Below are 25855 nucleotides of genomic sequence, written 5' to 3' on the forward strand. Positions count from 1 at the left end.
TTATTCTTAAAGACCGTTTCCCGTCATATCGAAATCCCATGAATGGCCATCAACTTAAATATACTACGACGAACTTTCTCATACACACATGTTTTTCTTCCTATCCTTCTTCTCTCTTTTATTTTTCATTCCCTGTTACGTTCGCTCTTTCACTTTTATTATTTATATATTTTTCCTTTTCCAATTTATTTTAATTCAATCGAGCAACCCCTCGTCGAAAAATCACGAATTTCTTCGCCGAGAAATTCACGTCTTGCGTTTGAAAAAAAAAAAAAAAAAAAAAGAAATTTAATTGAACAAATTTTTTATAAACGCGAAGATATTTTTTTCGCGATGAAAGTTGGAAGAAAAAAGACTTGTGATATCCTACCATCTCGCGCGTCAATAAGTAGAATATAAAATATAATAAAAATAATGGATCTTATTTAACAGTAATTGTAAATGTTATAACGATTGATCAATTTTCAATATTCTATTGAAAATTTTACGCTCGATGTAATTGCTTTTATTTATTTATTTATACAATAATACTTATAATTACAAAATATCATTTTATCTATAAAATGATTTAATTTATTATATAAACTGAGGAACAAATTGATGATTGTCATTCGGATATAACAAATTTTCTCTTTCATCGGGTAACTAGAAAAAAAAAAAAAAGAAAAGGGCAAATAAAGAAAGGTGTTCCACAATATTCAGTTGACAAATTTTCACTATACGCGTACTTGTTGCATGTAGTGTAGAACGCAGTCCGTCAGCACTTCGCGACATTTCAAGAGAATTTCCTTCCTAAGGTTTTCTCATTTTCTCTTGTTTTAATTCTCGTCTTTTAGAAGCTTTTTCTTTTCCTTTGTAAAGAACCTCTCTGCTTGTTCCGCACACGCGAGACTTTAAAACTAACGCGACTCTGTAAGCTAGCTATTTTCTTTGGAAACCGTAAAGTCCGATTAAATAAAGTTTCTAATTACAATCCCGAATAAGATTGTGAATGGTGAACTATGTAGGATGGTATTATAAACGGTTTTATTTGTCCACTTTTATTTCTCATATTATTTTTTTTTTTGCTTCTAATATAATTGCAACGTCATTTCAATATAATTTCATCTCGGAGATTTATTACTTCAACAAATCATACAACGTCCGCTCCTAATTACGAGATTAGATCTACGTTACTACTACTATTACTACTATTACTACTATTACTACTACTACTACTACTACTACTACTACTTCTACAGTTTCAAAGTAATCGTAATTGTCTACAATCTGATATTGACGTAATTTAATTAAAAGAATAAATCGATCGGGTTTGCGAGAAAGAAATTTAGATGATACAGATACAGGGAATGAATGATCTAATTAAAGCATCGTGAATAACGGGTTGCTCAATACGTATAATTAACTTATATTAGTGTTAAATTTAAATCACAGACCAAACGAATTTAGAACGCATAATGTGATAATATACTGTCCTATTAAATAACGAGTTTTATTCGTTATAACAGGAGCACCAATTTATTACAATACAATTAACAAATTTATGGGATATAAAAGAAGAGTGTTTTGGTTGTGACGCAACAAGATTTTCCTTGAAATAGCATGGCTACGCCTTCATGATTATGATATAAAAATAAACATTGTTAAACGTTCTCCTTTGATGAATTGTTAACGAGTATATCGTGAACATTTATAATATACAGTTCCCATGGTACAGTTTGTTCGTTTGAACTTACATTAGTAAGATCTAGTCCGTTTCTTTTTTTAGGATACTATAGCGAACACGTATTCTTTTAAAAAGAATAGTAAACCGAGTCCCTAATACTAGGTAGGTATCCACTGGGAAAGGATGAAATTCGTTTTCTCTTTGTTTTTAGATTCCACTCTAACCCATTCTTTCTACGTGCTATTTTCTTCGTGAACTTTTTGCAATGGAAGTGAATTTCTTCATTATATTTAGTCTCTAATGTAAAATAGAGATCATAACGTGATAACAATCTTTAATATTCAGTAATTTTAAATAAAAAAAAACATATACATTAATGTTAATGTTAATTTAAAAAATGGGATAGAGATTTGCAAACGGGAAAAATTAAAAATTGAAAATCTTCGTTAAAATGTCATAATGTGAGTAATAAATTGAATTATAAAAATAAAATTAAGAAAATTACTACCAATGATACAATCAAATATCACGATCATCCGTAATAAATTTTCTATTGAAATAATATATAGCATTTGACTCCCTCGACGATTTGCCGATATCGATAAGCTCAATTCTCCTATCGACATTATAAACCGTATACGTAATATGAAAAACAAACCTTATTCGTTTATAATTCAACAACGAGGGAATAAGACATTATTTTTTTTCCTTTTTACCTCTTACGATGGAAAACATCAAGAAATGATACATAAAAATATCAACCCGTAATAAGAACGAAACCAATGTTTTTACTTTTCTTTTCCTTTAGGAAAGATAAACCAAAATTTATAGAAAAACGAAAGAAAATGTGTTTGGTACGTGAATCGATACTTTTTCATGAAATCCCATGGGGAATTGAAATCGAAAGAAAAACAAATGTGAAGGAAGACAGAAACAGAAAAAAACAAGGAGATGCAGACAGACAGACAGACAAACAAACGAAGTAAGAGAGAGAGAGAGAAAGAGAGAGAAAGTGAAAAAGAAAGGGGAAGAAAGAAAGAAAAAGTTAGAATAAAAATAAATAAAGAAAAATAGTTAAACAATGACCAATATAATCGAAGACATTTTTCTCGTTGATTTAAAGTTAGCTGGTACGACGACAATGTAGCTCAGGTAGATTAGAAAATAGACAATAATTTACTGATGTACGCGAATAACCATGTCTATTCTGTAAAGAGAAACTCTATTAGGATTACGTGCTTCTGCATTAACCCAAAAAATTGTATGATCGAGTAAACGTGAATTTGAATCACGTGATCGACGATGTACCTACTCCATGTAAAAATCATTAAACGGAAGGCATTTTCTATTCTTCCATAATAAATAGACCTGACAAAGTGATAGTAAAAAAAAAGAAAAAAGAAAAAAAAATAAAAGCGCGAAAATAATTTATCAGTAGCCGACACGAAGGACCGCTGAGAAACGGATGAAAAATGTTCTTTTCCAAGATAGAATTATGCGCGCGATAAATTAAGAAATATCTCATGTATAACCCCTATAGTGTAATTTTACAGAATGTATTGTATATTAGTATAACTACATACATTAATAAATAAGAAAATTTTGATAAGACAGAGAAACGTATAAAAAGAAAACGTGTACGGATATACATACGTAAGCACTTATGTATAATATATGTAGATACATTTATATACGCTCCGTAGTTACGTTTTCTTGCAAGGAGACACACCAGTCCAATATATATTTATATTTCATGATTCGTTATTGAACACGCACGCAGAATATGTGTCTAGAACGTAAACGCAACTATACCACCCATTCGTGTATATAGAAGATCAATATAAAACGAACGTATTGTTCGAAAATTGGTGAGTATCGTCTAGTACCTACGTATATACGCACATATACTTATATACGTTGTAACCAACAACAAAGCCTTTATATATAGCCTCCACCTGTAACCTAGGACAAAGGATTATCGAAACACGAAATTGAATCAGTTTGTGTAATATGGTTCAATATGATCAAGCTTCGTACCATATCACGAGATTACACATTTACTAATATATAAATAATACAAATCATTTCGTCATCCATTCCGCTTTTATTCAAATCAATATATGTATATATACGTTAATAAAAAATCATCGATAGATATCCAATCCTTATTGACTTTACAAACAATTTTGAAAAAGAGTCAAAAATATAGAATAGCGAGAAAAAAAAGTAGAGAGAGAGAGAGAGAGAGAGAGAGAGAGAGAGAGAGAGAGATAGAAACCGATTTTCCACTCCGTTCGTTCGTTCGTTCGTTCATTCGTTGGTTCGTTCATTCGATCGATCTTCTACTCTACTTCCTCTCTCAAACAGGAATGATCGAATGGAAATGGAGCAACAAATTAAGGAGGATTAATTAGTCGAGTGCACCGGATGTTGACTCTACTCTCAGGGGCGATAGCAACGTCCTCTGCATACGCACGGATACCTCTAATTGTAATACAAAGAGGAACCCAAGTATTTAAGCTCTTCCATGTTGGAACTGGATAAAAATCAAGAACGTTTATCATCACGCATCGTTCCTGACAATGCTTTTCACAAACCGACCATTTTTCTATTTATCAATCTTTATTTTCAACAAATACAATATTTTCCACCCAAAGTCAAGAAAACATAGACACACGTTTAAAAAAAAGAAATAATAATAATAATAATAAAGTGGAAGAATTCATCCAAGTAAAAGAAATTGAATAACAATAGCAAATAAACAGACAGATAGAACATACATACATGCATAGATGCATACACGCATCAACCACGTGTCTGCATTGTCTGCTAATGTCATTAAAAAAAATCATCTATCATAGTTAAGAGCTGAGAAAATGTTGAAATAATAATAATAGTAATTGTTATTATATTATTATAAGATACATCTCTCGAGAATAAGAAAATATTCAATTAGTCTGCATCTAAATTTGAATTGGAATAAATGCAACAATAAATTATGTATGTACATACATAATATATAAAATAAATAAATATACACGTAAGACATTATCATTTTTACATTTGTACATCTATATGAAGTACAGACGACATATTTTTCCTTTTCCCATGGAACTACTTGAATATTTGAATATTTGAATTCAGGGACGTACGAAAATAAATCTTTCGTCTAACCGAGATATATCTATCTTTTTTCTAAGATTCTTTTTTCCTTTCATTTAGTTACTTTAGATAAATATCCTTTATTGAATGCTTCCATTACTCCATTATTAATAATACAAATATAAGCAACTAATTAATAAAACCTTACAGGGTCCCATTTTCTATACAAAAATTTAACGAAAAAAGAAAGATCAGCTATGAAAATTCATTCAAAATACATTTATCAGTATTTCTATAAAAACAAAAATATTCGAATGAGTTCCATATATTCATCGAGCGAGAACATTTTTTAAATATCGTATTTTTAGATTTCGATAATAAACGATTGAAATACATATTATTTTAGTTTTATTTTCCGTTTCATTATTGGCAAATTCAGGACGCATAATGGTCGTTCGAAGCAACGATGATGCATAATTTCCAAACAAACTAACAATAAGTAAATATATGCTTCTACACAAATACACATGAATAAATACATACATATTGTACATACATACACACACACACACACACAAAGAGAGAATCATTGGCCGTCGGAAGTGGCTAACTTTCAGGGACGAACGGAAGAACCCGATACCAGTAATGCTCGTGGACATGGTAGTCACGATATACTATGAAACAAAGACGATCAGAGGAGGAGGAAAATCAGAATAGTGGATGGGGCTGAAAGTAAGGGGTAGAGATAGGTGAAATCAGGGTGGCTAGGCGTCGACGTACTCGAAAGCTCCTCTGTCCTTTCTCCATGTACGTGTACATGTTATATACCGACGAACAAGATGCCAAGTTACTTTGCTAAGTTTATCAAACGTGGGGGAGAAACCCTCGAGGATCTTTTTTTTCACTCACTTTCAAACGATTTGAGATTCGGCCTAGGTCCCCTGATAATTCTATACATTGTTCGGGATAAGATAATGGAAGAAAAAATAAATTCATTCTTTCATATAACAAGTATTAGAAAGTTAATAAAAAAATAAAATAAAATGAGGTATACATGTTATTATATGTACATGTATTATTATTATTATTATTATGGTTTGAAAAATTGTATTCAGTATTTGTATAATATAATAAAGAACATCTAAAATTTGTACAATTTCAATTTACGTTAAATACATCATTTTTCTTTTTACTTTTTTTTTCATTCCTTATTTTTCCATACTCCACTTTCTTTTTCTTTCCCCTCTTTTCTCCATTTTGCTGATCAATTCAATCGTGTACCGAAGTAAGAACAGATGGTACATATTCATTGGAATACAGTGTATCTCTTAAATTTGGTAAAACGAAAAAATATAATGATTGAGAAGGACGAAGGGGGAGAGGAAATAGACGAATAAAATAGATTTTTAAAATTTATCTTCTGAAATTGATTAAATGGAAGATTTGATTCAAGGAAGGTCTCTTTATTAAATTAAATATTCTGATTTGTGAGATTTATCGATGAGTATAAAAACGAAATTGAATTTGTTCAAACTTGTCGTGACTTAAATAATGATCTCAATGAATAAGGAACAAGTATAAAACAAACAGTAAGAAAATCGAGAGGAAATAATGATTAGATATTTACCGGGAAAAAACAACGATCACAAAAAAATGCGAACACCTTTTTTTTGAGAAATTAATCACAATTGCGAAAAAATCGTATAACGATACTGACGACGCCGTTGACGACGACGTTATTACACCACCGTCGTCGTTTATATGTACTATATATATATATAAACATACTATGCGTAAAACTCCCTACGAGAGAGAAATTTCCATAAATTTACATCGAACTAAAGCGAATAATATCTCGAGAAAGGGTTTGAAAATATGCGGGCTTTGCTATAAAAGTTATCAACGATTCTTTCTTTTTCATCCATTTTTTTTCTCTTTTTCATTTTTATTGTTTTTTTCCTATTATCCTAGTAGTAGTACTGGTCTAATAAATTTGTACATAAAGTAAAACAAATATAGTACAAGGAAAAATAAAAAGTAATACAAATTTTTGCTAATTTATTATATGTGTGTGAGTGGAATTTTATTTTTTACTAAAAAATCTATATAAATTGAGTGATATTAAATAGATATAGATACGAATTGTTTCTTTTGAAAATGATATAAATATAATTTTGAAGCAAAACAAAAATCAATTAATCATAGACAATTTTTTTTCATATTATTAATAAACAAAGCAAAATACGGTAAAATATTTTTATGAATTTATCAAAAAAAAGTTATTACATAAATATTTTTTAGAAAGTTACTTATATATTTTTCGAATGGAATAAAAATAACAGATTGCTGATTTTTATATAAAGTAGAATCTCCGTTTGCGAGTATAATTCGTTTCAGAAATGTGTTCGTAATCCAAAACATTCGTAAAATCTAAACGAATTTCGTCGGAAGAAATACATAATGGAGAATTGAATAATTCATTCAACGACTGTTTGTTCATATATTGTAACAAATATAATCATACGTAATGAAATCCATTTACTAGACCAACAGACTGTAAATTAAATAAATATCTATCTATCTATTTATTCACATATTAGAATAATATCAAATACAAAATACTAATGTTAGACGTATCACATACACACACACACACACATCTCACTCTATCTCTCTCTCTCTACTTATATTTTTATATAGTTTCATCAAATTTTATCATTAAAAAAGTAGAAATATAATAAACAAACAAAAAGAATCCTATCATTATTTTATATAAAAGATATGATGCAATTCATGATGAAAATCAATATAATTATACGATTTAAAAAACGAAAAGAAAAGAAAAATAACAAATACGTCTCTTATGTTAATTAATAATATAAAGACAAAAATCGTGGAAAAGCATATATAGAAAAAATAAAGGAAAGGATTCTGTCATCATTTTAGGAAGGACATGGTGCAATTGGTTGGTGGTTTGGTTGATCGAGTAATCATTTACAAACCATGCTATCGCCTCGATGAGGCTCTCAACTGTGAAAGGGTAGCTTCCTACAGATAGAGAAAGAAGAAGATAGACACAGACTGACAGACAGAAATAGAGAGAGAGAGAGAGAGAGAGAGAGAGAGAGTTGGGGTCGATATAGGAAGGAACGCTTGCGCTGTTCGCCTTCGACCACCCTCGCACACTAATATCGTCAAGTTGTCATACTCTCTCTCTCTCTCTCACACTCTCACTCTCTTTCTTTCTCTATCTATATCTTTTTCAAACTCACTCACACTTCTCATTCCTCTTCATCTATCTTTTATTAATCCTCGAGATGGTTTAATTTATTTCTCTCTCTATCTCTCCTTCTTTATTTCTTCCTTTCAGCTTTCCTCTACGTACCGATAGGAATGCAATGCTTTTCTCCAACCCTTTGTTGATATATATATTAAAGTTGTAAAAAAAAAATAAAAACTAAGGATAGAAGATCTAATATGATCTTTCATAAGCTTACATCATTCATCAAGATTAATATCATTCATTATACGTTATTAGAGCATATTCTCAGGTTGATATGTTCATTATAACGTTCATATACTCTGTAAATAGACACATTTATCAGGGCACGAAATATTAGTCTATCCTTCTTATTACCATTAACTTTCAATTATTAGCGTCTTGAGAGAAGGAATTAACCGCGTGTACAATTAAGAACAAGTTTAATTTCTCTCTTAGGTGAAAAAGCTTGAATCGTGAAAACGCGATGTGAATTAACTTTAAAACGATTTTTATTGTTTGGTAATGGAGTGAAGATAAATGGAAATAAAAAGGAAATGTGGTCAATGAAAATTTGTAAGGGCTATTAAAATTTGGATTATTATTCATAATTTAAGAAATTTGTAAATAACATAACGTTATCTTATATAATAATTTGTTTACTCGTGAATAATAGAGAAAACTTAGAATTAAGATTAATCATTAAGTTAGAGATAAATCGAAAATTATCTTTAGATTTATAATATATATATATAAAAGGATGGATAAATCAAAAAACAGACTTTTAAAGGAAAATTTATGAAGCTCGGTTGTTATTGAAACATTTAATAAATACAAGAGTTTCTTCTCGTATCGCCTTAACGATGAATTTTCATCCATCGTTTCCCTCAAACGCGTTAGATAGATGACATGAAAAATGTGAACATCCTGAAAGGAAATTGTATTGGGTGATATCGGTTAACAAGGTCCGTAGGATTTTCCGTAGGATATTTACCTGGCACCTAAGTAAATTTATTTCCTCGATAAAATGAATCGAATAAACGGCACGACAATCATTTTTCATTTATTTTATCTATTTATCACACATGTTAGTTATAAATTATTAATATCTATCATTAGAAAATTATCAATACAAATAATACGGAGATTTATTTGAAATATTAATAGATAATAATTCGTTATATCGATTAAATATTTTACGGGGTAAATGTTTTAATCTACTACTATCGATATCCTGTTATCTTTATTTCAAGTACTATAAACAAGTATTTCGAAAACAACGATTGATGCATAAGTCATGCGATTTCGAAACAATCAATTCCCCTTGTTCTTTCCATCAATCCCTCTGAAAGTTTTATAGACGTATTTGTCCCATTTATTCCTTCTTCCTCGATTCATCCTGTAAATTAAACTCTCCCTATTTGCGAATCATGATATTATTAGGACAACTTTTCTTCTGTTGAAAAAATACGACACGCTTCTTCTTAAAAAATTTTTTTAATTTCTCTTTAGAGAGAGAGAGAGAGAGAGAAAACTCGTATAGTATCTATAAGTGAAACGTTGATTCATTTCAAAAGTCATAGAATGTTTACGTATAATTCGTCAGCGCGTACGTTTTCTTCCTTGGGAATACGTTTCGTAATATTTCAAGGAAAATTAGTCGGATGAAACTTCAGAAAGAAATTAATATCGGACAGAATGTAATATTATGAAATGAAAGAGTAAAAAAGAATGAGGAATTAAAAATGTTTAAGAAATTAAAATGAACTCGCATGTTACATATATAAGTTTTACATAATGATAATTGATATTATACGACAAATGTTAACGAATATAAATAAATAATCGAATGACCGATGGTAAATATTCAAGCACACAAAAAATATGTCATTCAATAGCCTTTTGAATTTTCACAGAAATATGTACAATTTTCATTTAATAAAAAGGTCAAATTACAGGAATACCCAAATGAAGTCCAGTGAAGTACACTCACATTCGCTCATCCATCAAGTTGCTTCAACTAACTTCAATGAATAGGTGATAACGCCCTACGATACATATTACATACACATATATATATATATATATACACATCAGCTCTTTCTCGTATCATTCGAATTGATTTCCTCATGATTTCCCGATCACACACAGTTAGTACGAATGTACTCCATTAGTGAACCATCACTGAAATCGTTTTACGGAAATTCTCGACGAAAAACGAAACTGTTGTCCTTTTTTTTTTCTTTCCTCTTTCTTACCATCTCTGCTTTTAACGAAGTTAATTAATTCAACCTGTTCTTCGATAAGTGAGTAATAAACATGAGGTAACATTTAATTACCTCTCTCGTGTTTACCAGTGAAATCTCGACGTAAAATCGATCTTGATTAGACACGCGTTAGAATCGAAAGATGTTTCGTTGTCTTGTGATTGATAAAACCAACTGATTTTTCTTCCTGTGTGTTCTAACGTTTACATGTTTAGTTGATCGACGTTCTTAGTTGTCTTTAATTTGTTTTCGTAAAAAAAAAAGTATTTCGTTGAATCGTTGATAATACGTGACTTGTTGCCGAAAATCAAACCGGTGTCAGTGTAAATAGTCGTTTCATCGATCACCTGTTGTTCCCACGTTGGAATAGATTTTTTTCATCGAACAAAATAAAAGAAAAAAAAAAACAATATAATAAACAATGTGTTTCTTTAAAAATCGTAAGAGTGCACTTAATAAAATACGTACGCCTATAAATATATTATATTTAAAAAAGAAAATAAATATTATTCATTTAACGTCCATGTAGACAGAATATATTCAGATAGGTAATACAATTATGATCATTATAAGTCTGTGTGATGGTAACAGATGATCTTTATATTTAGAATTTTCAAACTCGATTTTTTTGTTTAAACGAGCCCTCAAATGAAAAAATGTCTTGGTTTTTTTGTTTGTTTTACGTAAAAAACAATCATCTTTAAATCGATTTTATTATCTATATGTATATTTTGAAAAAAATGAAGTGTCTATCTATAATTTTAAATTACGAGAGAATGATTTAGTTTCGTTTGAATTTGTAATATATCACTTACGCAATCGTAACACTATTTCTTCTCGTATTTCTAACAAATGTGTACAACAATGTATAACAACTAACTTGATCCAATAACTTCGTTGTAGTCAAAAGCATAATAGAAAATACAAGAAACAAGGAGGACGTGAGAATCGATAAAACGAAACGTTTGATACGCACGTACGCTTTTCTCATCGTGAAATGAAAACAACACTGGTAACATTGCAAACTATACGAGAAAGTTAATGTTTCCGTGTATACCGTGAGAATCGGTTATCGCAATTTCCGTCTGTTTTAAAGTCGCGGTTGAATGAGTTAAATGTTAACGTAACAAAAGAGATAAAAATGCAACCTGTCTGCTTCTGTAATTTTTCTTTCTTTTTTTTTCCAATTTTTTTCAACACATGAAAATAAAATAAACTCTCTCTCTCTCTCTCTCTCTCTCTCTCTCTCTCTCTCTCTCTCTCTCTCTCTCTCTCTATTTTTTTATATATGCACATATGTGGAAGATAATTTAAAATAAAAATCAAATATGCGAAATGTAACGAAACATTTTAATTGTTTTTTCGATAAAATGCATTTAAAAGTAATTGACATATATAAATTATCTTACTAATCGTACCGACTTATTATAAATATAAAGAAACAAGAAGTCGGAATATTGAAAAAGCAAATAAAAAAAAAAAGAAAAGAAAAGAAACAAAAAATATATATATGAATATTTACAACGATAAAAATTGAAGCATTCGTTATTCGTTCGTTCAATAGCGTTTCCTTGACAAGCGTACGTTTAAACGTGAATTTAATTTTGCACTGACCACAATGAAGTACGCATTAGGAATCGTTTGAATTCTTGAAAACGAATGGAATGTGTAATGGTTACGCTTCTAGAATAAAGCGTGTTAAACGCTCGAGACAATTCTCTCGGATATCGAAACTCATCGTTGCATAATATAAATAAAACTGATCAATGGAATAAAACATAAATATAATGAAAAAAGATGACATGAACAATGCTTAACTATTTTTAATATATTTTTTTGATATTCCCTTTTAAATCTAACCTATGCAGCTAAGAATTATACTTTCCGAAATAAAACTACAAAATATGACTTCTATTTTTTTTCAACAATAAAAACACAAATCTCTTTGTTTTTCTCTTTATCTAGATCCTCTTTTCTAGACATATACTTATTATTTAAACAAAAAGGAAATCTTGAAAAAAATATTATTAATAAGATAAGAGTAAATAGTTTTTTTATACTGCGAGAAACTATTCGCAGTAGTACGAGCTTATGTTTAATCAGACAAAGCTATTCGATGTATCGTTAGAATCAATTGTACTGAATTCTAACGCGAGAATTTCATCATAAATTTGTTTTAATAATCGTTATTAGTTTTTCTCTAACTAACAATAAATTCATTGAACACAAGTCGTTCACACAGATCAAAACGATTAATATTACTTTAACAATTGTTTTTTTTTTTTCAATTTTATACTATCATTTGATTAATACTTAACATTTAATATTTCAATTAAATTTTCTAGATAATTAGCCTCAATTCCAATAAATGATAATAATTTTTACAATTGTTAAATAATAAATGATACAAAATTATATATAAAATTGTATTCATTTTTTGTATTTTTAATTTATTGAAGTTGAATTCGATTTGTCAAAAAAAAAAGGCCTATACGTATACGATATTTTTATTAAGATAACAATAAAAAAATATAAAATTTCACTGCATTTATCTTTCGATGACTATTTTATAAGAGATAAAAAAAAAAACGAAAAAAGAAAGTGAACATAAAAAGAAAATATTAATTGATCCTAAACCGTTGAGTGAAACACGGAAAAATTAAAATAACAATGGCATACAAAGAGTCGCGGATAGAAGGGAAACAAAAGGAAACAATTATGACAACTCCCTGGGAAACTATTTGCACGACGTTTAAAAGAGACAAAAGAGTACTGATGATTGGGAGAAAAAGAAATGGAAGATAGATAAAAAATAAAGAAGAAGAATTAGATGAAAGGGGTAAAGAAGGGATTAAAAAAAAAAGTGAAGAAAGTTGACGGGATATTAAAATAAAAGGACAGTAGCATAGGACATCCATTAGGTCAGAAGACAAGTGTGAGATCGAAAGGTCTGGAACACCAGGACAAAATGAGAATTATATAATCATAATAGTAATGGGCTTAAAAGCAACAGGCAGCCAATCAATAACCGGCCTCCTGCCAAAGTTAAAACTTTCCCTAACTTTCGCAAAATATATTTGACGTAGATTTTTCTTATTATTCAAAATGAATATTTATTATTTCATATAAATCAATAAAGATAACCACGAAATACTAAAACTGGTAAATGCATATAATATTATTTTTATCGAATTTCTTTTGGATATTTTTTTATTTTTCTCTTTCTTTTATTTTTGTTAATCCGACTGCATTGCGTATATACATTTTCAATTTTTGCTGTATAAAATAGAATATCGGTGATCGATATTCACATTTGCGATACGTTTGACGTGATCGTTTCATCAATTAATCAAAGTCAATCATCCTTGACGTATGTTTTACGTAAATTAAAAATACCGTTACGTTATATAGTTAATACAAATCATATATATATATATATACTTCAGCAGAATAATAAACAACGAGACCGTATAAAAATAAAAAACTATCGTAAAAAGAAAATATTGTTTAATTAATTATCTATAATAAATAAAATAATTTTCTAATGAATAATTCGCTTAACATTGAAGAGGACAAAAGAAATAATACGAATTTGGTCTTTTCGCTACTTTCGTTGAATTTTTTCGTCGTTAAAAATGGTCTCTGGGTTGTACTCGTGCAACCGTTGCACTTAGAAAACTGGATTAGACGTCGAAACTGTTTTGGTGTAACGTAGGTAAATTAAAGGAAAGAAGAAGCACACAAAATACACGAAGCAATTATAAAAGTTCATTAAACACCGCAGGAGAAACGTAGGACTTCAGTAATACGAATTTCACACTGGTCTCGCTCCAATTCTCTAAATCTGCCAGTGAAATTTATCTTCTCTTTTCTAACTAAAATCAAGAGAAATAGAGTTATAAAAATGTAAAAGGAGAAACATAAAAGCGACAATAACGTGTTCCGAGCTAAAGCAAGAGGAAAAGTTTCAAAAAGGTTTTTCGTAAACCTTTATCGATTTCCAAGACCTACTTGGCTTTGTACTTTTGCTCAATATCCAATCATAAAGGATATATAATACTTTCCTTTATATTCTATCTCATTTTCTTTTACCCCTTTCCCCCGTCTTTTCCCCTCTTCCTCCTCTTATTCCGTTGCTTTTTTTCTCCAGAGTTCGTAGAATTTTTTTTTTCAAAAGTTAAGCCAGAATAAATGTGGAAACGGACACAAAGGATTTTACTACTTCGATAAAATCAATATTCTAAGAAAAGAAAATAATTCGTCTCAAAAAGTATCTCCTCGTTTTTTTAACACATTAAAAGATCTCCAAGAGAAATATCCCTTTTTTGATTAGTTGTTTTTTTTTTCTTAAAGAAAAACAATAGAATCGATAACGAATAGAATTTGTTCTACGGTTATTAAAATTCATCGTTAACGATAACGCGATTTAATCATGTAAAATTATACATATTTATTATGATGTGTATTTAGAAATAAATAATATTTAATTAAAAATTGTAAATTTATTTTAAATGTTAATTATATAATAAAATTCATGCAATCTCTCTGACTCACCGTGGCGTGAACTTTCTTATCGTTTTTACTATAAAATTGAATAACAATAATTCAAGACTCACCTGAAACAGAAAAATAAGATAATGTTAGTACATGTCCGAAAGTACAAATAAATTTGATGTGAAAAATAAAGTAATGATTTATTTTCTTTCAAAATACGTTTATCCAGCGAGATATGATCTATAACCTTTGTATGATATTATTATCAACCGAAAATAAAAAGCTCGACAAAAACGAAATCTAATAATTTTCTATCTTACCGACACGATGATAAAAAGGAAATCTACAGAGCTTTCCTTGCAAGCTTTATCGGTGAAGCAAACCTTACCGAGTTTAGAGTACACCACGTGTACGTTTTTCAATTTGAAAGATACTAACAAATAAAAGAAAAATATAAACCAACAAAAATTCGAAGCATTTTAATATAAAAATTCGTAATTATTCTCATAAATTACTATAAAATATTAATGTAATTAGAAATAATAACGTTATCAAATCTCTAAATATTAATTGATTTCGATAAGATTATGTTTTCAAGTTAAACAAAATTGTTATTTAAAATTTGTCAAGGCTTATATGATTGTTATATTTTGTAATGAAAGGAAAAAACGCGCACGTGTGATGTTTGAAATGAATACATCACATTATTATGACAAAACTATCGTATACACGTAACAATGCTCACTCTGCTATGAACAAGGATGTATTTCCGCGTGTATACTAGTTACGAATGACCATCAATTAAGTACTTTATCCTCGACCGAAATTTAAACCAAAACACAGGTCATTCGGGACGTGATTTAAACAGGATTTAAAGATAAAAGTTTAAAAATTCGATTTATATTACTCTATCATTAGAGTTTATATAGTTAAATATTTCTTTCTATTATTTGTGATAACAATTTCACAAGTCTATATCCATTCAAGTTTTTTATCAGAAATTTAAAAAAACCATTTCTATTTATTTACCAGTGAAAATAATACATAACTTTTCATTGTTTTTTTTCCTATTATAAATAATGTTTTTCGCACATCTTTTTTACATTATGAAAAATGTATAACTTTACCGAATCATAATAGATCGAATTTTTAATGTTAATTTTTTGGCATGCATAATAAAATTTCAAAAAATGAACAATTTAATTCTTATCGTAAGTAATATTTCATTAGGTTTAATCTGTTTATCTGACGATTAATTTTGCAAACAACCACAACAGATTTTATCTTAATAAATTTTATAATATACATATACAGAATATTTACGTACACATCAAATTGATTATTAATTAATCACATATATAATATATTCCATTATTTTATAAACATCGATAACAGATGTTTCTCCCAAAATAAATCCTCGTTGAAAAATTAATAGATTAAAATATATTATCCATAGAACGTTATTAACGAATATTAACTGATGACACAATTATACAATGAAATCAGTGTGAAAAAAAAAAAAAAGGAAAGAAAAAAAAATTATCATTAAAAAAATGCGAACAGTAATGAAAGCAAATAGATTAAGAATTATATACCGCGAAATTGAAAAGAAAATTCTCAAGTGTATTACGACAAAAATATTATGAAATAGGGAACGATCCCCCTTTTTATTTAATCAATATGTTTCAGTATTTACGCGTATAATTACTCTCTCGTGCTTTTACATTCATATGCGGAAGCTTATGAAAAAAACAAAGGAAAAAAGAAAAAAAGGAAGAAATATTTCATAGAAAAGTAATCCTCATAAATCAAACGGAAAAATAATACGACACGATATAACGAAATTGTACGATATTCAATATCGAATACGTTCTCGCATTTATTATTTCTTTTTTCGATTAATTAGTAAAAGTTTTGCGTAACGTTTTTTAACGGAAGACGGGGAGGGGAGCGGGTGATACGGATTTCAATCAACGATATGGATTATGAAAAAAAAAAAGAGAAAAAAAAGAAGCAACGATTACAATTTGCTGGAAAATATTCGTCGTTCAAAGAAAGCGATTATTGACAAAGAATAAATATGAAAGTGTTTATATTCTATTTTTATCAAATAAAAAAAAAAACTTAAATTCCGTATACATCTCGTTGATCGCATCAAACGTATATGGATTAAATAAAATAAATTTCATTTGTAATACTTTTTTCAAATAATATCTCAATTTTTTTAAATTATAATTCAATGCACGCGTGTTTTTGATTAAACGATAATCGTAACAATAACATGAATTATTCTAAATAAAATTAAATTAAATATCATCAAATATTGTCTTAATATATATATATTTTATACACGTCAGAGATTATATCCTACATAATATATCTCAATGATAATACAAGAGGAAAAAAAAAAAAAGAAATGCTGGATCTAAATAATATTATTGAGGGGGGGAGGGTACGATAAAAAAAATAATGAAACGAAACGAAAAAATGATTATTTAATGCGAGTTTACCTGCCGCAACGCTCGCAAAACGATCAATTCTTACTCGGCCGTTTACGATGCACCCGCGTGAAACACATTTACCTGCCGACAGGTTGATGACTGCCGTCTAACAGGTCGATACCGACTCGGAACTGCATTGCAGACACACCAACCAGCTTGGAGGACTCCGTGAAAAAAAAGAAAAAGAAAAAAAAGTTCGAGCCGCCGTCAGTATTATTTTCCAGCACTTGTTAAAAGACGAAAGTAGTCAAGTAAAAAAGAAAAGAAGAAAAACATACAGATAAATGGTGACAAGTCGTTCGAAAAAAAAATAACCAAGAAAATAAGAAAAAGAAGAAGTTCAAGGTTGATGAGGGAAATGCATTTTCTATTTTTTTTTTTTTTTTTGTTCGTAACAAAGATTAACTCTCAAAGGGGAAAATATCGTAGCCATTTTTTATTGAGAGAATAACTGAAAAAAGAAAAGAAAAAGAAAAAAACAGAATAAAATGAAAAATAATATCCTCATAATGTTTCCTCTCTCTCTCTCTCTCTCTCTTTTTCTCTTTTTACAACAAATAAAATATCTTTAAATGGATACACCTTCTGTTGCACACCTGCTGACAATATGCATTACACTGATTCTCACGACAGAATCATTGTATCAACTTTTTAGTTAAACTATAATCAAACGTTGCAGAATCGACCTATCAAATATTTTGTTGTAATCCCATCCCCTAGATGCATAGGTAACTATATTTGAATGTTTAATCAATGACCGTAGTGCAGCATTTAATCAATGGCCAATAGTATAGCATCCGCATCGACAGCACTCGATAAACCTGCAGTATATAACGTTGGTCTTCCTTTTTGTTTTTCTGTTTTTTTTTTTTTTTTTTTTTTTTTTTTTTTTTTTTTTTTTTTCATTTTTTTTTTCTTCTCAACGTAACACTTTATAACAACCTTACGCTGGACAGTCTGACACATTCGAGTGATAAAACGAGCCATTGTTTGAAAAAATAATGCGATATAAAAGAAACTAAACATAGGGAATAAATAATAAAACTATATGCATATTTGACTTATGTTAATATTTCTTTTTTTTTCTTTTTTTTCATACGATCAACAAGTAGTAAAACGTTCCTTGGTAATAACCTCTCCGATGAATCTCTTACTTTATAGGTATATGTTAGGATATGATACATATCTGATCAAAAGAGGGTTACAAATCATCAAACGCTCCCTCCTGTCGCTGGCTGAATTCTTATTACAGATCGATTCTTGATAAAAGCCTAGCGTGTGCCACAATATAACTTACCTACTATCTTTATGTAAATTTTCGAAATACAGTTGCATGTCTCTCTATGGCAATGAGAATTGTCCAAAACTATTCTGCAGTATTTGCGTGTGAAAATGAGAATTTATTATTGAGATCCGAAACGCGCATATAGAAAAAAAAAACACACACACACACATAAAGAGATAAAGAGAAAGAAAAACAATGATTAATAAATATCAAAGTTTTTTTTTTTCATGTATTCTTTACCGAATAAAATCGTATATATTAAAACATTTTGTAATTATAAATTTAATAAATTATCAATATTCAAATAATTAACCTCGTATCTCTTTGCGTTTTGATTTTTATCATTGGAAACAATCTTATGAAGCTTTAACAGGAAAGTTCTTTCAAAACTGAGAAATCTCGACAAATCTTGATACCATTTTCGGAAGGTTTAATGCACGATAGTAACATATAATATTTGAAATAATTTTGAAAATTATTACTGGTAGGAAAAAAATGTTTTAAATAAAAATAGATTTTCCGTCAAGGGGGTAACGATTTATGTAACGGGGACAATTTTTTCTCAGCTGATTTGAAATTCATCGTAACCTTTTTAAATGGAACTATGCATTTTTGAAAATGTACAAGTTTAAATCGCTTTAAAACAAATTTAAAAGTTATCTATAATAAAATCACGCGAATATAGAAAGAAAAAAAAAGATTAAAAATTTTCGTAGATGTTTTACTAACAGAATACTCGCGATTTTAATTTATTTAATTGAAAATTCTTTTTCTTTGTTGCTCTCTTAGCTTTTATCTCAACTATTTTTTAAATATATTTTTATAATTTAAAAATAAACAGAACACAATGAACGACATGCATGAAAAATAATCATAATTTGACATCTCGGCTTAAATAATTAATACTTTCGCGTAATTTCAATTTATTTAAACAATGTTTCGTGTAAGTTGGTTATAAAACTATATTAATTATATAATATTACATTTGTGTGTTTAAACGATAGATCGCGAGAAACGAACAGTAATTTACATACAATTTAAAATGGATAAGAGGGAGGTAACGTAACATAAGTTGAAACTTAATTGACTTTGACACATGATAGTTTAGTATTCTCTTAGAACTCGACTAATAAACATTTTTCGTGCTCGAACACTTTATTAGATTATAATTTCGGTTACTAAACATTTATTTAAATTTGATATTTCTCGTTCCTTTCTTATATTATATTTAACATTTAAATCAAATAATTTATTTGCTTAAACATTATATCGTGTATAGTATTATAAAACAATCCTAATTCGATATTTCGATTCGCGTAAATCATTTCAAATTTCATTTGAATAGTAGCATCATTAGGAGGGGGTCTTTCGTAAAGCAACCTCCACGTGGTAATACCTGGGTTGGAAATATAATAATTACGATCTATTATTATGTCTATTCTCCTTCTTATTTTCTTCTTTCTTTATTCCTTCATTTTTTTTCCAAAATAAAAATATTAATGCATCAATGGCTGCAAATTTCAAAACTTTTCTCACGTGTTTTACGAGAGTTAATTCAACGATAAATTTGTCCTCCATTATTTCTGTCAAAGATAATAAATAGAAATAAATAATAAAGACGCATTGAGATAAAATAAATCTAAATATATATATAGATCTTTTATTCAATAGCCATAATCATTCTTCTTTCTTACCCCTCATTTTATATTTTTTTTTTCCCTACGTGATCCATATCATTGAAATATCAACACGCACCTAATACTTATATGCATGGGGACACCATATAAAACTTCTACCTGAACGCGATTCGCAATAAATTCATCAAATTGTTTTACCATGAGATGAATCAACAAAATTGAATGAAAAAAGAATAAATAAATATAATAAATAAATAAATAAATAAATAAATAAATAAATAAAGAAGGAAAGAATTTTAAAAAAACAAAGATAACTTTTCCGATCTTTCAAACAATTAATTATAATAATTAAAAAAATTATTCGTATTAAATTTGATATAACTCATTTTTCTCATTCTTTTCCAAAAAATATTTTTATTTACTCAACGAATCGTATCGAATTAACGACTCCTTCAATTCGACTCCTCTTTTTCAACGACTACTTGGCCGTGTTCTATTTTTATCTGATGCAATAAAGTGAGAACGATTAAATACAAGAAAAATAAAGTTACGCTAGATCATAGAATACCACTAATTAATTTCTACGAATATTATTTATCTTTTTCTGTAATATTTCCATAAAATTTTCCCTCTCTCTCTGTCTCTCTCAAAAAAAAAAAAAAACATACGAATTAAAGATAAACGAAGGTAATGTTAGTTTATCGTTTTCCGGATGAAAAAGTTACTGTTGAACTTTCACAAATTTTCTCATCGTCATGGATTTTCTTTCTTCACAACATCGATCATTTTTTCAACCACCTCCCACCAACTCCCTTCCCCTTTATCCTATTATTGATAAAGTTCATTCTCTTTCTATAAGAAAACTACAAGGAGGTACTCGAAACAAGAGACTCTTCTTTTTCTTCTTCTTCTTCTTCTTCTTCTTCTTCTTCTTATAAAGATGAAAATTGGAAGAATAATCGAGTTATATTCAAAAGGGAACATTTGATTTGAGAATTATAGTATGTCAACTTGTATATTAGAAACACATCTCATTTCTTTTCCTATATTTTTTGTTTTCTTTCTTTCTCTCTCTCTCTCACACACACTATATATATTTATCTCTATCTTTTTCTCTCTATCTATCCACCTTTCCAACTTTCCACATTTTCATTTCGCGATTATGTTCGAAGTAACGATTTTATCCAGTCGTTCGTAAAATAGACTTTACCTCATCATTATAACTTAACGGAACGTGGATCCGTTTTTGAAAACACGTGGCCCAATCGATAAAGAAGAATTTGATGCTGAAAAAGCATCAAGAGAGAAAAAGTGAAAGAAAGAGAGAGAGAGTGAGACAAAAATGAGATCGCCCTTTAAGCAGCAATATTTGATTCACCAAAACTAAAGGTAACTTCTGTTTATGTAATTAACTTTTTTGAAACTTCCAATGTATATACATATTTATGATTAAATTGACAAATATAAAATATCGCATTGACATCTATAAAATATTGTACAAATATAAAAAAGAAAACAGGAAATAATATATGTATTAATATAAGAAATAACGATTTTACAATTATATAAAAAATATCATACGAATATCTTTAACTATATTTAGAATTTTTATAAATATATGTATGACCAGGCATGTATTATGAACATAAGAAAAATATAATGTATTATATGTATATTTTATTAACGTGTTTTCATTGCAAGCACGTAGATACTATGTAACAGAAGTTTTATTTAAAATGTTCAATTTCTAACGATAAACAAATGATCGAATTGAACAACAGACCGAAAATTCCTGATCAATATTACACGTTGGGCCTTCTACAATATCATTTTAACTTGAATTTAAAGCAAGCTACATAATGTTATTCATATCACGAAGTTTGACAACTTAATGAGGATTTACCAATCAAGTTACACTAACATAACGTTATACGTCGTTATTTCACACGACGAGATTTACCTTGTCGAGATAATAACTAACGAGATAATATATCAGCATCTTACGAAAACATACATTTAATAAAACTCGTTTTACATATGTGACATAACTTTACGTAATTATTCGTTTAAATATCCGAAAAACGTTTTCCGTTTTTACCGTTAAAGTAATTTCGATTTTATATACGTTGACATGAATCGAATAACAATAAGAAAAATAATTTAAAAAATAGAAAAATAGAAAAAAAAAAAGAAATCTTCCAGAAGAACGAAATATATTATAGAAGATAGATATCCATGAAACGTACATAATTTACAAAATGTAATTTTAGCCTATCCAGAATGATCTCGTTTCTTAGAATAGAACAAAGTGAGTACGTATTATTATTATTATTACTACTACTACTACTACTACATTTTCTCTATGATGAGATCAGGTATTGCAACGGTGGAAGTACATACCTGGCCCCGATTCAAAATGCAGCTCTCTTTTATCGTTCCTAATACGTAATGTTTTTATCACTGACATATTTCTCTGCCAACCTAATATCTATACAGAAATTTGTCGAGAATCGATCTCAACCAACCCCGCGTATTCTGCGGCCTGACATTCGACAATTTCTTGCGACTAAATATATTCCCGTACATACAAAACTAATTGTAAAACAATATACGAGAAGATACAAAACAAAATTATAACAATGTTATAGCATTTACCGTTGTAAGGGTGTGTTGTCCGTTGTTATGAGTGTTAGTTGTATCGATTTTACAAACTTTCGATAAAAATATTGATTAAACTTGTTACTTAATGTTACTTCAAATAATTAGAGAAAATAAATAAATTCACAGCGTACAAATGAAATTTACGAACATTTATATTCAACAATATATTTTAACGTTTAATTACCTCGTGTATGTATATATAAATATATATATATATGTGTCTCTATGTGGAGAAAGAATATTTAGATTTATTTACAATTCATTTGATATGTGTTCGATCGATTTGACGTTACACGAACGCATGATTAATTTTAGAAGAAAAATATACGCGAGGTCTTTCTGTATCCCTTTTGCCTTAAGTTTAGAACGTTTCGTGCAACAAAAACTAAAACGGAAGTTAGGATAGACATGCTTGCGAACGATAATGAAACATGGCACGAGCATGATATCAAAAGTATAGACAACTTTAGGTATACTTATGGAAAGAATTTAACATGCACAGACTGATTTTTATAATTAAGTAAGGAAATATATTTAAAATAATACTTTTGCTACAAATATACGTTACAATATACAAGTTAAGAGATTATTTTCAATCAAGAATTATACATTAGATCATTAAATATTTAATGTCTAATTTCTAACTTATTGTTTTACAGCAACAAGACATTTTATAGTTAATGACCTGATATTAATCAACGAAATTTATAATGTTTCAAGTAATTAATAATAAAAAATTGTATTGTAAATATTTATTAAATTCTCGATAGCACACGTAAGTTTTCATAAACGTTGAAAATGTTTCAGAAAAAAATCCAAATAAAAAGAAGAAAATGAAAAGGTAAACAAATAAAGGAAGGAAAACTTCATTATTTATCATAATTACGTCGCATGCTGTTGCGTGCTATGAGAAAAATTTAATTTCATTGAAATATAAATAGTAATAAAGAACGTAGAAGAAAATCTTGGTCAGGAAAAGTTAGAAACTTTCGTTTAAAATGTTGCCGTTCGTAATCCTCGATTTTTCTCGAATATTTCCTCAGACAAAAAACTCATGTGAACTTTATGATATAACCGTACTAACAAACGTAATTTCCTAAGCTTCATATCGCGAGATAACGTTGAAATAATATTCTTTCGGAAAAGATCATTATCGTCGAAACGTTGAGCATGATTGCAGTATGAAAAAAAGTCTACATTTATACGTTAACAAAAAGAAAATAACACACAATTTTTGCAATATAATATAAAAGCATTCTTTAAGACCATTTAATCAAGCATGATTTTATATTTATATCATATGCCTCATTTTTCTCTCATTCTCTTTTTCTTTTTCTTTATAATTATAACCATTACTAAAAAATACATAAGAAAAAACTGTGGAAAAACACAAACAAGTACAAAGAAAATAGAAAAACAAAAACAGTAACAATTTTACCCTCCTTTTATTTTGACCTGACGGCATACGAAAAAAAAAAAAAAAAAAAAAAAAAAAAAAAGAAAAAAAAAGAAAAACGAATGGCCTTTAAAATTCTAACGAAATATCAAGACCCTTCTTTTCTTAACCTTTTTGTATCCCTTATATCTGTGCGTTCAAGCGACAAATTATAAGCTTCGTCAAACGTTCATAAGAACTGTAATATACTACATATCTCTCGAAAAAAATGAGAAAAAGAGAGAGAGGGAGAAAGAACAATTAAAAAAAAAGGAAAAACTCGTAAAATCATACTCAGCTACTTTTTCGTTAGAGATTGGAGAATCATTGAAGTTAAAGCTTTATTTCGTTTCCATCAATTCGATCGGATCGAATTGTAAAAAAGAAAAAAAAAAAAACGAAATAGAAGTTGCGATCAAAGTAGCACATTCAAAAGCTATTATACACGTTAAAACTTGTTGGGATGCATGTACCGAAAGCTTACTTCCATGAAAGCTACATCAGTATCGGTTTCACTATACATTATTGATTTATCTCAGTTTGTCTTGTGATACCGACATTGAAACACGTGTTATTTACCTGCATCGATGCAATTTACATTTAATAGCGATTTTTACTTAGACTATCAACACATACGATAACATGAAATTTAAACAATTGTGAATTTCTAACATGCAACATATATCCACGTGTGTATAAAGAGCTTAAAATAATTTATATTATTATTATATTTTCTATTTTTAAACTCTCTCTCTCTCTCTCTCTCTCTCTCTCTCTCTCTAATGTTCCCATTTTCAGGCTACTTTCTACTCCATTTTGTTGATATATGTAAGTGACATAATTTATTCGCAATTACCGAAGAAAAATTACGCTATTGTCTTCCTTTCACTCGAGACTCTCTTATATTTATGATAAGGAGAAGAGGTAAAATAGTTGAAACTTCTACGAAGAAAATGAAAATTGGAAATAGCTATTAGACAGCAGTTTTTTTTAAATAGCAAACCAATGGAAAAAATCTTCACGATTCCTGGTAGTGACAATGAATTTACACATTTTAATACAATTTAACAATAATCAATTGTTTTATTTTACTTACCTTCTGCAATGAGTAGGTGCAACTGGCCAACTTCTTCTAGTCTTGAGAATGATGGAAGATTGTTTAACATCACCAACTACAGGTGCAGAAGTTCTTCCTTGATTTCTTTTACTCCAAAGATGACCGGATCCAACTGGACCGGGTCCTGGGATACCTGGATGCGGACCGCTTTCACTACACGCACGTCTCGAAAACATCACGCGTTTTTTTTCATCACACTTCATCATCATCGTACGCACCAATCGCGATTTTCTTTTTTTTTTTTTTGCTATTCTATTCCGTCTACTTCAATTTATTTTTCTCTTTCTCTCTCTTTTATTTTTATTCCTTTTCCTTCGATACGAATGACATTTTCGACAATATCTTATAGTATAACACCGATCTAACGTTTCCCAAGTTTCTCTTTCGAAATAGGTCAACCCGAAAGATCAGTGTAATCAATATATATATAT

At 28.8% G+C, this 25855-nt stretch overlaps 1 protein-coding gene across 2 annotated transcripts in view; it reads right to left on the reverse strand.

Annotated features, from left to right (window-relative positions):
- The window catches only part of LOC106785808 (cAMP-specific 3',5'-cyclic phosphodiesterase), a 325274-nt gene that overhangs the window by 259553 nt on the left and 39866 nt on the right, over window positions 1-25855 (reverse strand). The window contains exon 1 of one of the 2 annotated variants that reach the window (XM_014746604.1): window positions 25404-25629. The exons of the other annotated variant lie outside the window; for it this stretch is intronic. Coding sequence (XP_014602090.1) covers window positions 25404-25627 — 224 coding nt within the window. The 5' untranslated portion in view covers window positions 25628-25629. Of the gene's footprint in view, window positions 1-25403; window positions 25630-25855 lie in introns of those variants that run through there. 2 annotated transcript variants of the gene reach the window in all.

Source organism: Polistes canadensis, unplaced genomic scaffold (assembly GCF_001313835.1).
Source record: "Polistes canadensis isolate GaletaPanama2010 unplaced genomic scaffold, ASM131383v1 scaffold_3, whole genome shotgun sequence".
NCBI classification, from domain to species: domain Eukaryota; kingdom Metazoa; phylum Arthropoda; class Insecta; order Hymenoptera; family Vespidae; genus Polistes; species Polistes canadensis.